Consider the following 12,799-nt stretch of genomic DNA (forward strand, 5'->3'; position numbering starts at 1 on the left):
TTCATTGATTGCTTCGGGTCTATGTGAGTGCTCACTTGAGTTGTTTTGGGTTAGATGTTGAAGTCTGTCTGACAGTCGCTGCTTCTCAGGACCAAAACGAATCAGCTGCCTTTGAAGTTCCTGTAAAAACACATACATATAGACTACTACTCAAAAGTGAGGTCAGTAAGATTTTTTAATGTTTAGAAAGAAGTCTCTTATGTTCACCAACTCTGCATTTATTTGATCAAAAAATACAGTAAACAGTAATATTGTGAAATTATTTCCTATTTGAATCGATTTTAAAATGTAATTTATTCTTGTGGTAACAAAAAGCTACATTTTCAGCAGTCTTCATTGTGTCACATGATCATTCAGAAATCATTCTAATATGCTGATTTGATGCTTACAAAACATTTATTATTATTATCAATGTTACAAAATATTGTGCTACTTAATATTTTTGTGGAAATCGTGATACTTTTTTTTTTTCGGATTTAAAATATCAGCATTTATTTGAAATAGAAATCTTTTGTAACATTTTAAATGTCTTTACTGTCACTTTTGATCACTTTAATGCACCCTTGCTGAAGAAAAGTATTAATTTCAAAAACAAAAAATCTTTTGAACAGTACAGAACAAAAAGAAAAGAGTTTTTCCCAGATGGACATCCTTGCAATGCATGTACAGTATGACCTAATACAATGCTATTCATGAAACAAAAACAAAACATACCTCAAACTGCAGCTGCAGGGAGTTGATATCCGTAATACGGCTATCTCTCTTCTGATTGATCAGGTCTAGCTCGGCCCTCTGGACCTGCCTCTTACTCTTGGCGTCCCGGAGGCGATCGGAGATCTGCTTATGCTTGTTACCCTAGGAGAAGAAAAGTTTTTAAATTGTAATATAATATAACCATCAATCCCGCAGGGTTTATGAGATTGGGTGGAGAATAGGTTTACAAAAAAAAAAAAAAAAAAAAAAAAATAGAAAGAAGAAACAGCAATCTGACCACCGCCTCCAGCTCCATCTCGAGACTCCTCTTCCTGTCCTTAAGTCTCTGTATGTCGCTCTGCTCTTTTTCTCTCTGTGTCTGAAGTTCCACTCTTTTGCTCTTCTCCCATTCCATTCGTCTCTGTCGCTCTGCTTCCTGAAAGAGCCAAAAAGAGGAGACTATACTACTATGAATATACTACGTAATTATGCTCCCATCACTTTCCTAGGACGAGAATTGGGAACCACTCCACTGGTACAGTGTATAATAGGATTAACTTATGACTTAATTAAACATATACATAAACATGCCAATTATTTAACACAATTACTCTATTTTGCTGTGTAATGAAATGCAGCATTAAAGCATTAAACTGTCATAAAATAGTACATTAGAGTAATTGATAATTAATAATTGCAAGCTTTAAGATTTGTAATAATCATTTAATATTTTCATTTTTATTTTAATTATTTAATTTATGTATTATTTATTTAACCACTATAGTACTAGTATAACAATAATGTCACTACATTTTTTTATGCAAATGCAATACATCCATAGTTGATGTAAAAGCTGATTTATGCTGTTTAGACAGCTGTACAAACATTTCATTTCTATATTATATTTGTATAATATATATTTGATATAAATTGTTGTCTACATTAGATAGATAGATAGATAGATAGATAGATAGATAGATAGATAGATAGATAGATAGATAGATAGATAGATAGATAGATAGATAGATAGATAGATAGATAGATAGATAGATAGATAGATAACTATGATGTTTCTTTTTGTTCTCTTTTTTTTTTGACAGCCAGAATGTGTATATATAATTTATTCATAAAACATACACATGTGGAAAAAATGTACAGCTTTTCTATAATATCCTAGTGGTCGTTCAACCTCTGTCTGCCCTTGTGTGCTCTACTTGCCTCATGTCGCTCTAATTCTTTCAGTCTTTCTTCTTCTCTCTGTCGTTCTAGCTCTCTCTGCCTCTCTATCCTCCTCTCCTCTTCCCTCTGTCTCCTCAGCTCCATCTCCCGGGCCTCTCTCTCCTTCCGTTCTCTCTCTTCCCTCTCCTTCTGCTGTCTCCTCTCCTCCTCTCGCCTCTCCTCTTCTCTCCTCCTCTCCTCCTCTTTCTTTTGTTCCTCCAGCAGAGCTAAACGTCTTTTTTCCAGCTCTGCATTTCCTCTCTGGAAATTTTCTCTCAGTTTATCCTCAAATGACACTGAGAGAGAGAGACAGAAAGTGAGTTAAGAAGCATCTAAGTCAACATAATAAAAATAGAAATATACATCACAGAAAACGTCTCGGGTTACGGATGTAACCCTGGTTCCCTGAGTAAGGGAACGAGACGCTGCGTGAAACGCATTGGGAACCTTCTGCGTGATATCGTCATTGAAGCACTCCTGTATCCAACCAATCGTGTAACGAGACGTCAGAGGCGGGTGACGTCACGGACCAGGAAACTATAAAGCATGCCCGGATGCAGAGAACGCTAGCTTCTGTGGAAAATCTGAAGCAAGCTCTCGCAAGCATGCAGGGGTACGGCGAGAGACACAGCGTCTCGTTCCCTTTCGTGGGAACTATCGACGCTGCGTGAAACGCATTGGGAACGCAATCCCAACTGTGCCGTACTTCAAATGCTTGTTATGTTAGCTCGACAGTACGGAGGACCCCGGAGTGGAGCCCACATCAAGGTTATAATATTTGATAAATGTGTGCTGGCTTGACCATCCAGCTGCATCACAAACGTCACTCATAGAGACGCCAGACATCAAAGCTCTTGATGCCGCCATACCCCTTGTGGAATGAGCGCGGACGTTAAAGGGAGAGGACTGTCCGACCACTTTATATGCAAGTGAGATGGCCTCAACCACCCACTTGCTCATCCTCTGCTTGGACGCCGGTCCACCTTTATTAGGAGAACCGTAACAGACGAACAATTGCTCTGTTTTACGCCACAGGGCAGCTCTGTGGACATAAACGTCCAAAGCCCTCACTGGGCAAAGCAGATTTAGTTTTTCCTGATCCGAGGATATAAAAGGAGGAGGATGAAAAGCTTGAAGCACAATGGGACCCGGGACATTGGTGGGGACCTTAGGCACATAGCCAGGTCTAGCATGAAGAAATGCCCTCACCATTCCAGGAGCGAACTCCAGATACGAGGGGGCCACTGAAAGGGCCTGAAGATCTCCAATTCTTTTTAGAGAAGTAATAGCAAGTAAAAATATCGTCTTTAAAGTCAGAAACTTTGCAGACACCTCCTCCAGCGGTTCAAAGGGAGCCTCAGCTAACCCACGTAGAACCACTGATAAGTCCCAGACCGGGGTCCTTGTGCGCACTGGAGGCCTCAGCCTCAGTGTACCACGGAGGAAGCGTGACACGAGGGGGTCTCGACCGACCAAGGAATCCCCCCCAACATGATAGGCTGATATAGCCGCAACATAAACCTTCAAGGTTGAATAGGATAAGCCCTCCGAGAATTTTTCTTGGAGAAAAGATAGCACAAAGCTGATAGGAGCACGGACAGGGTCCGTTTCATGTTGTCTACACCAGGTAGAGAATAGATTCCACTTATAAGAGTAAAGCTTCCTCGTGGAGGGAGCCCTGGAGCTAAGTATGGTCTCAACAACCTCAGATGAGAGACCAGCTTCTATGAACCTGTCCCCCTCAGAGGCCAGGCCCATAGTTTCCATAGTTCTGGGCGGGGATGTATTATCGCGCCGCCCGCCTGAGATAGAAGATCCTGTCTCAAGGGGAGCTCCATCGGAGCGCCGTCTATCATGGACACCAAGTCCGAGAACCATATGCGGGTCGGCCAGTATGGGGCCACCAGTATCAGGCTGACCCCTTCCTGGCGTACTTTCTCCAGGACTCGTGGGAGCAGAGCGAACGGGGGAAATGCGTACAGACGTAGCCTCGGCCACGTCTGTACCATGGCATCCAGACCCAGGGGTGCTGGATGCGTGAGGGAGTACCAGAGCGGACACTGGGTTGACTCTCCCGAAGCAAACAGGTCTACTTGTGCTTGACCAAAGTTTTTCCAAATGAGATCCACCACTTCTGGATGGAGTCTCCACTCCCCGGGCCTCGGCCCCTGCCTCGACAGGGCGTCCGCCCCCACATTCTGACTCCCGGGGATATAGGCTGCCTTCAACGAAAGCAGCTTCCCCTGAGACCACAGGAGGATCCGACGGGCCAAGTAATTTAGTTGGCGAGACCGTAGACCCCCTGATGGTTTATATAAGAGACCACTGACATATTGTCTGTGCGGACCAGCACATGATGGTCTCTCAGGTCTGGGAGAAAGTGTTTTAGTGCTAGAAACACCGCCATCATCTCCAGCCGATTTATATGCCAGGAGAGATGATGGTCCTCCCAAAGACCCTGAGCTGAGCGACCGCTCATGATCGCTCCCCAGCCCGTGAGGGAAGCGTCTGTCGTAAGCACTGCGCGACGACCAGAGGCTCCCAACACGGGACCCTGGGACAGGAACCAGGGGTCTTTCCACACGGCTAGAGCACGAAGGCATCGCCGTGTGACTTTGATCATTCGAAAAGGGTTCCCCCTCGGGGAAAACCCCCTGGTCCTGAGCCACCACTGTAGGGGTCTCATATGCAGGAGGCCAAAAGGAATTATGTTGGACGCAGCTGCCATTAGACCCAACAGTTTTTGAAACTGTTTCACAGTGAGAGACTGGCCTAACTTCACCCCTTTTACGGCTGACAGAACAGAGCTCACACGGGCAGGAGTCAGACGTGCCCGCATTATTGTGGAATCCCACATAACACCTAGATAATTGGTGGTCTGAGCCGGTATCAGCACACTCTTCTTGGCATTGAGCCTCAGCCCAAGCCTTTTCATGTGAGACAGAACAACATCTCGATGTTGAACTGCTTGTTGCTCTGAGCGAGCTAGAATCAACCAATCGTCGATGTAATTCAGTATGCGAATGCCCTGGAGTCTCAAAGGAGCCAGGGCTGCATCCACGCACTTCGTGAATGTGCGGGGTGATAATGATAGGCCAAACGGAAGAACCTTGTACTGGTAAGCTTCGCCCCCGAAAGCAAACCTGAGGAACTTCCAATGAGAAGGATGGATGGACACATGAAAGTATGCATCTTTCAAGTCTATCGTCACAAACCAGTCCTCGGACCTGATTTGGGGAATGATCTGTTTGAGTGTAAGCATCTTGAATTTCAGTTTTTGTACAGACTGATTTAACACCCGTAAATCTATGATAGGACGAAGTCCCCCATCCTTCTTTGGAACTATGAAGTAGCGGCTGTAAAAGCCTGACAGCTTGCTGGGAGGAGGAACCCTTTCTATAGCTCCTTTTTGCAAAAGTGTCATAACTTCCTGTTCCATAACCAGAGACTGCTCGGGGGTCACCACTGTGGGAAGGACCCCATTGAATCTGGGCGGGCGAGACCCGAACTGAATTCTGTACCCCTTTTCTATCATGAGCAGCACCCAATTTGATATATTCGGTAGAGTTTTCCATTCTTCTAGAAAATCTACTAAGGGAACCAGTCTCTCGAGACTGGCCTCTGGTGTTTTTTGAGCACTTGGCTCGGCGCTCTGAAACGGCGTGCCGGCAGAAGTCAGCCGAATCAAGTGCAGTCCAACCCTCCTCGGAGGATTGGCGGGGACCCGACGCACACTGGATGGTGAAGATAGCGTGGTCCCCGGAGGGCGCTGGATGGAAGCGGGTGCCAGGTGTTTCAACACCACGCTTCCTCCAGACGGGGGCCGCCCTCCTGGGTCCTGACCCACAGATATCAGGACCGCTTTTTAGAGGCCTTCCGCGCCACAATGACAGCCCGCAGGTCGGTCTTGGGCTGAGAAGGCTTCTGTGCAGCCCGCCCCTGTCCCCAGAATCTACGTGGGGGAGCACGGGCGGCCACACTGATCTTTTGCTGCGCTCTGTGGTGCGCTGAGGAGCTCGTTGCGGGCCGAGACTGTTCCCGCCCAACAGTCTCGGCGGGGATTTTAGACCGGCGGGGGAGGAACCTCTGAAACGCCGCAGATTGTTTCTTGGTCTCCTGGAACCTCTCGACGACAGTTGTAACTGCGTCACCGAAGAGGCCCGCAGGAGACAGCGGCGCGTCCATAAGGGCAGACTTATCTCTGTCCCTTATGTCGGAGAGGTTCAGCCACAAGTGCCTCTCCGTGGCCACCAGGGCTGCCATAGAACGGCCCACTTCCTTAGCCGTCTCCTTGGTGGCACGGAGAGCCAGGTCTGTCGCCATGCGCAGTTCCTGGATGCACTCAAATGTGGCCTCCCCGCTGGCATCTATTTCCCCCAGCACTTCAGCTTGATAAGCTTGCAGCAGCGCCATGGTGTGAAGACACGCTGCTGCCTGCCCTGCTGCCGCATAAGCTTTGCCCACCAAGTTAGATGTAGTCTTAAGGGGCTTGGTGGGCAACGTCGGTGCTTTTAGGGACGACGCCGACTCGGGTGAGAGATAGCCCGCGAGCGTCTCTTCAACCCGGGGCATCGCCGCATAGCCACACTGTTTCAGCCCCACGATATTACTATAGACCGAGGTCTGGGGGCTGAGCACTCTATGCTGAACCGGTCTGTTCCAAGATCTAGACACCTCAGTGTGTAGATCCGGAAAGAACGGCAAGCACCGACGTGGAGGTAGTGACCGCGCGGGGAGAAAGCGCTCATCGAGTTTGCTTTTGGGCTTTACATCTCCCCGCTCTGCTTCTGGCCAGCTAATATTTAATTTGGCAACAGCTCTGGCCACTACCTCCATGAGCTCCTCATGTGCAGCAGAAGAGGATGGCGGTTCCTCATCCGCTGCTTCGACACTCATCACGTCAACATCCTCAGATGAAGACAGATGAAGTGCCGATGTCTCTCCCCGAGGGGAAGAAACCGCTGGGCGTGCTTCCACCACGGCAGGAGAGACAGTGGGTCTGGCAGCTAAAGGGAGAGATAGGGCGGGGCCCGTCTCAACCCCCGCTGCCAGATCCATTTGTGAACCCCACGAATGGAGCCTTCGCTCTGCCTCGGCAGCAGCGGGACCCGATCCGCGGGGGACACCAACCGAGGCACCCTCCGCTTTATCAAAGAGTGCCCGGCGAGATCGCAGCACTCTGAGGGTGAGCCTCTCACAATGCACGCAGACAGCTCCCTCGAGAGCTGCCTGCGCGTGCTCAACCCCCAGGCAAATAACACACATATCGTGTGTATCCCCGTCGGGGATAAAGCGAGTACAGGGATGCACACACTTCCTGAATCGCTTGCTGCTTTCATCCGCCATTTCTTTCTTTTATATTTGTGTCTTATGGGTGTGTATGTATGTATGTTTGTACTGCACCTCTTGTCCTCAGACAAAGAGAGAGAGAGAGAATGACAAACAATAAGACGCACAACAGCGATCTTTAAACACACACACACTTGTTGCTGCAACTCTTGTCCTCAGACGAAGAGTGAGACCAGAGAAATATATATATATATGGACAGACAACAATAAATAAGACACACGGGATAACATAGAGCGCTTGCTGAAGATAACAGAAGCTAGCGTTCTCTGCATCCGGGCATGCTTTATAGTTTCCTGGTCCGTGACGTCACCCGCCTCTGACGTCTCGTTACACGATTGGTTGGATACAGGAGTGCTTCAATGACGATATCACGCAGAAGGTTCCCAATGCGTTTCACGCAGCGTCGATAGTTCCCACGAAAGGGAACTGTATTTAATAAAAAGATTATATCATGAGGGAAATATAAAGCTGTTTTAGCTGTTTGTTCAAATGAATCAGCTATATTTAGAAGGATCATTTACAATACTGTGTATAAATAAGGACAGTGTGTGTTTATAATGTGAGTATGTATTTGCATAAGTGTGCTTGTATATATTAGCATATACTACCATTCAAAGGTTTGGGGTAAGTAAGAATTTTTTTTAAGAAATAAAAACTTATGCCACAAATGCTGCATTTATTTGATCAAAAATACAGTAAAAACAGTAATATCGTGAAATATTACATGATTACATGATCTTTCAGAAATCATTCTAATATGCTGGTTTAGTTCTCAAGAAAATCTGCATATTAGAATGATTTCTGAAGGATCATGTGACACTGAAGACTGGAGTAATGGCTGCTGAAAATTCAGCTTTGCCATCACAGGTATACAAAACATTTTTAAATATATTAATATAGAAAACCATTCTTTTAAATTGTATTTAATCATGTAATATTTCACAATATTATTGTTTTTAATGTATTTTTGATCAAATAAATGCAGCCTTTGTGTGCATATGTTAAAAAAAAGATATATATATATATATATATATATATATATATATATATATATATATATATATATATATATATATATATATATATATTATTTTTAATGAGTGTTGAAAACATGGTACTAAGCCTCAAACAATTTTTTTGTTGTTTACATTTTTTGTTAATTATGCATAAAACAGAAATAATTTCGACAAAAGCAAATTTTTAGAAGGGAGAAATCAGCTAATATTGTACTGTCCCACCTGTAGTAAAATTATAAATGAAAAGCTTATAACTTATTATTAACTTTGAATGTGAACATCATGAACTCATTAAATACATTAATATGATACTAAATGCATGTTATTATAGACCAAGTTTAAAATGTAACACACAATTTTGTAATTTTAAATCTTTAATTTCAACAATTCTGTGTATATATCTTAATATTAAATTGTATTTTATATATATATATATATATATATATATATATATATATATATATATATATATATATATATATATATATATATGTACTGTAGATATACATAGAGAGGCAATATGGGTTAATAATAATCATAATCACCCATAATACTGTTGCTTTTCTGTGTATTTTCTGGCTCAATCAGCTCTGTGTTAATCAGAGGAACAGGTCCGTTCAGCAGATCACATGACTTTGCTGTTCTGAAAAACAAACACACACTCACAGAATTAAACACGGTCTCCTCCATAACCTGCTTATTTCAGTGTGGGTGGGTCTGTGTGTGTCTTACCTCAGCGAAGGTGGCACAAGGTCAGGAGGTAGAGTCAGAGGTAAAGGCCGCCCAGTCTTAGCCATATCAACCAGGTGCATTGCTAGAATAAACTCTTCTGCTCTCAACTGCCCATCACGATCTACATCAGCAAGACTCCTGCAGATATATATATATATATATCAGTGGCGGCTACTGGTCTGTCAGAGAGGGGAAGCTCATTTTCGGCCTACATCATAAAATTGTCTATTTATATAAAAGTAAATTCTGCCCTACGTTCCTTTTCAAGAAAATGGTCTGTGACCCTGTCGTACCAATTAGGAGTCTTTTCAAGTGACTTGACCAGTGTCCTCTCAATGGCCAGCAGAGCTAGGCTGCTTTAACGGCTATTTCATTGTGTTTAGCCACTTGAATGCGAGCACCTTCATTTATTGCATGCTCAACCCTGATCCTGCCCATGCAACTTAATCTTGCACATGCACTCACATGTTCATTGCTCTGTTCATGTCTTTTATATGCCCTGTCAAAGTTAGACAGATCTCCAAACCCCACCTTTGACCAAACAACACATCCGTGAGATGGTTTCATCAAGAGGCATGGCCAGCAGTTCATTTTATTTGTCACAGCACTTCCAGTCAGCCAGCTAACTTTGTCATACCAGGAGAGCTGAAAAGACCTGTTATTTTCCCCTTTTGCACTAAATCAATCTTAGGTGTTGATCTGCCCTGCTGTTTAATTCTAAGTTTTTCCTCGTAAGGAACACTTTCAAATGGCTTCGCCAAAATCAGGTTGACAATATTAGCACCGTCTGCCATCGTGCGCAGTTTCACCCACGACGCTAGCCTAGCCTACTAACGTTATATGAATGAATGAATGAATGAAGGAATGAATGAACGATCTAAAAAAAAAATATATTAAACTCTGTAAAACTGAAACAAGGAATGTGGTGTATAATTGTGTGAAATGTATGATGAAAATCAAGCAATTTCGCCAAGCAAATATCAAAGAAATAGGTTGCAGCAGTTTTTATTTCGACTGAACTTGAGAAATCCGCGATGGGACTGAGCGCGAATAGCTTCAGTGATTCCTTATAGTACAGAATCGCTGTCAGTCAAAAGGAGATGCAGTCTTTCGACAGACCCTCCAATCATCACGCAGAAGCTCGGAGTCCGGGCCAGCCCACTCCCCATTCACCCCCAGAGACGCTGAGCGTCCGTGGGCGGGACATAATCGCAGCGTTTATCCAATGACCGTCTAGTTTCGAAGCGCTGAAAAAAACCGTTCAAAGCAGCCCCACTGAAGTCCATGGACGCTGGGCTTCAATAGGGAAATGCACTGTGACGCTGCGGGAATGTATGAGAAGGAAATCGAGTCAGCCGACCTGCTATATGTAACTGATTCTGAACGAACTCGTCTTTGAGATGAACGTTTTCTAACGCTTTTTTAGTCAATAAATGTTAATACAATAGTACATATTTGACCATTAATTTTATATATACATACATATAGCCATGCGCAAGCACACACTTTTGTGATTAACCTGGAAGCATTTCAGATGTTAAATAGAAGAATTATAATTGCTAATCATCCAACTGGCACCTAAAGAGCAGACGCAACACTGTGGAAGTAGGTGTTTAACACACAGCTTAGAGCAACACAGTGTGAGCCAGAGTTTAACATGTCCAAATGATTAATGCAGGGGTCTTCAACAAGTTTCTGGCATTTATTTATTTATTTATTTATTGAATTTTTTTGAAAAACAAAAAATACAATAATAAGTTATCTTTTACCAAAACTAAAGTTAAAAATAAAATTTAAGGAAAATGTTTAATTTTCCCACTCACATTAACATGTATTAAGTAAAATCAAAGTGTTACGACAACTCTTTATATCACTAATGTTAATATAAAATAAAGATTTTTTAGGCTTAGATTTTTTTGCACTTGGATATAGTATATTATATTATATTTTTTTAATATATATCCATTATTGCAATAAATTCATGCAAAGCATCCTAATCAAACATGACATGTCTTTATTTATTTATTATTCTATATATACACATTATTATTCTTTTTTTATCAAAATCAGCATAAATGAAAGGAATTGTGTTGTAAAAATAATACTAATGTATAAATAATGCATATGGAGGAAGTGAGTGCTTGCAAATAACATCACCAAGACATGTTCTTGAGATTTTTATTGTGAGTGCAGTGCTTTGTGAACTCACCATATGGTGGCAAGCTGTGTTTGCGTGAGGTTTGATGCTGTGAGGGCATTTCTGACCTGGGGACCTTCAAACATACAAAGAGTTAACACATAACACACATGAGAAGATGCTTACACCCTATCATATGCAAACACTGCCATTCCCTCCTCTTCCTGACATCTACAAACACACACTCACCTGACAGGTATCCGCTCATTAGCTTGTCCAGGCTGTTGAACTGCTGCCGGTATTTCAGACGGGATGACTGAGGCACCGCCCAATCAGATGCACTCATTTTAGGGGAGTTACTCGCAAGGGAGGTGGTGGAGGAAGAGTTAGAACTGTGGGAATTTAGAAAAGAAGTTAGTTTTTTATGTATTTTATTTCTCTAGTAAATAAAATTACTTATTAATACTCTAAATATATTACTGTATATTGCACCTAATTAATAAATGTATGATACCCTTGAATGTGCTAACTAATGCTAAATATAGATCATATTCATTCATCAAATCATGCATGTGTTCAGATAATTCCTGACAGTTTTTATTTGTATAGCACTCTTAAATTCAGAAATTGCATTTGCATGCTGAATTATTTTCAAATGAGCTCTATTTAGCAGCTGCTCATTAACACTAATCTAATCCTTTCATGAACCAATATCCCAGACCATGATAAAGTAGACAACTGGTCTCCGGCTAGCTGCAAGATCAGCTTTTCCTCCAGTGCTGTGAGATTCTGCTGTGACATCATACTTTTAATAATTGATATGTCTGAGGAAGGTTTGCTGAATCCTTGTTAGAGCAGTAATTACCACTACCGGGACCATTCAAATCATAATTAAAACTCATAACTATGAGCAATTCCGCAGTATTCCGACTCACTGCTGTCAGTTTACATATTTTTAAATATTCTGAGATAACACTAACAGAATTCAGCAGCCTTCTGCAGTTCGGCATGGGCTGGAATGATAGATATAACGTTGACAGAGTGTGAGATTGACTTAAATGGCATGTAGACTCAGGCTATGTGACCTGAGTGAAATTACGATCCTGACAACTGGCCAATACACCTATAAACAAACCCAAACACATTGGGAGGATGCACACAGGCAAAATAAGGCTTAACGATATTGCTGAAACATACAGTATACGTCTCAATATTTTGTCAGATTCAAACACTTCTGAGTGCTTTCAAATGCTCCTGTGTGTTGATCATTGTAGCCAATCACAGACGTACAGTCAAATCAAAATTTATTCAGACACCTTGAACATTTCATTCATTAATACAGTTTATTCATTATAGTTAAAAAAAAAATGGTAATCAAATATGACAACACCTCTGAGTTAAACTGTGTCAGAAAAAAATAATCTTAATTATGTCAGATAACACTTAAGCAAAACATGGTCAGGTCAAAGTGTCTGAATAATTTTTTTTTCCAAATTGTTATCAATTTTACTGGTAGTTCACTGTATGAAGAATTTTTGGGTATAATATGTCACAGTTTACTTAATTTTCAATACTAACTTACGTTCGGTACTTTTGACAACACTAGCCCTGAAATGGCTTAAAACTTTTCCATAGGAAGCATAATTAAAAAAA

At 42.4% G+C, this 12,799-nt stretch overlaps 1 protein-coding gene across 1 annotated transcript in view; it reads right to left on the reverse strand.

The window, feature by feature from the left end:
• The window catches only part of itsn2a (intersectin 2a), a 63,767-nt gene that overhangs the window by 20,854 nt on the left and 30,114 nt on the right, over nt 1-12,799 (reverse strand). The window contains exons 8-15 of the mRNA XM_067382973.1: nt 11,396-11,538; nt 11,219-11,282; nt 9,010-9,147; nt 8,823-8,920; nt 1,912-2,207; nt 992-1,129; nt 715-855; nt 36-120 (exon numbers count right to left, since the gene is read on the reverse strand). Of these exons, the coding sequence (XP_067239074.1) occupies nt 36-120; nt 715-855; nt 992-1,129; nt 1,912-2,207; nt 8,823-8,920; nt 9,010-9,147; nt 11,219-11,282; nt 11,396-11,538 (1,103 nt within the window). The remainder of the gene's footprint in view (nt 1-35; nt 121-714; nt 856-991; nt 1,130-1,911; nt 2,208-8,822; nt 8,921-9,009; nt 9,148-11,218; nt 11,283-11,395; nt 11,539-12,799) is intronic.

Source organism: Chanodichthys erythropterus, chromosome 4 (genome assembly GCF_024489055.1).
Source record: "Chanodichthys erythropterus isolate Z2021 chromosome 4, ASM2448905v1, whole genome shotgun sequence".
NCBI lineage: Eukaryota > Metazoa > Chordata > Actinopteri > Cypriniformes > Xenocyprididae > Chanodichthys > Chanodichthys erythropterus.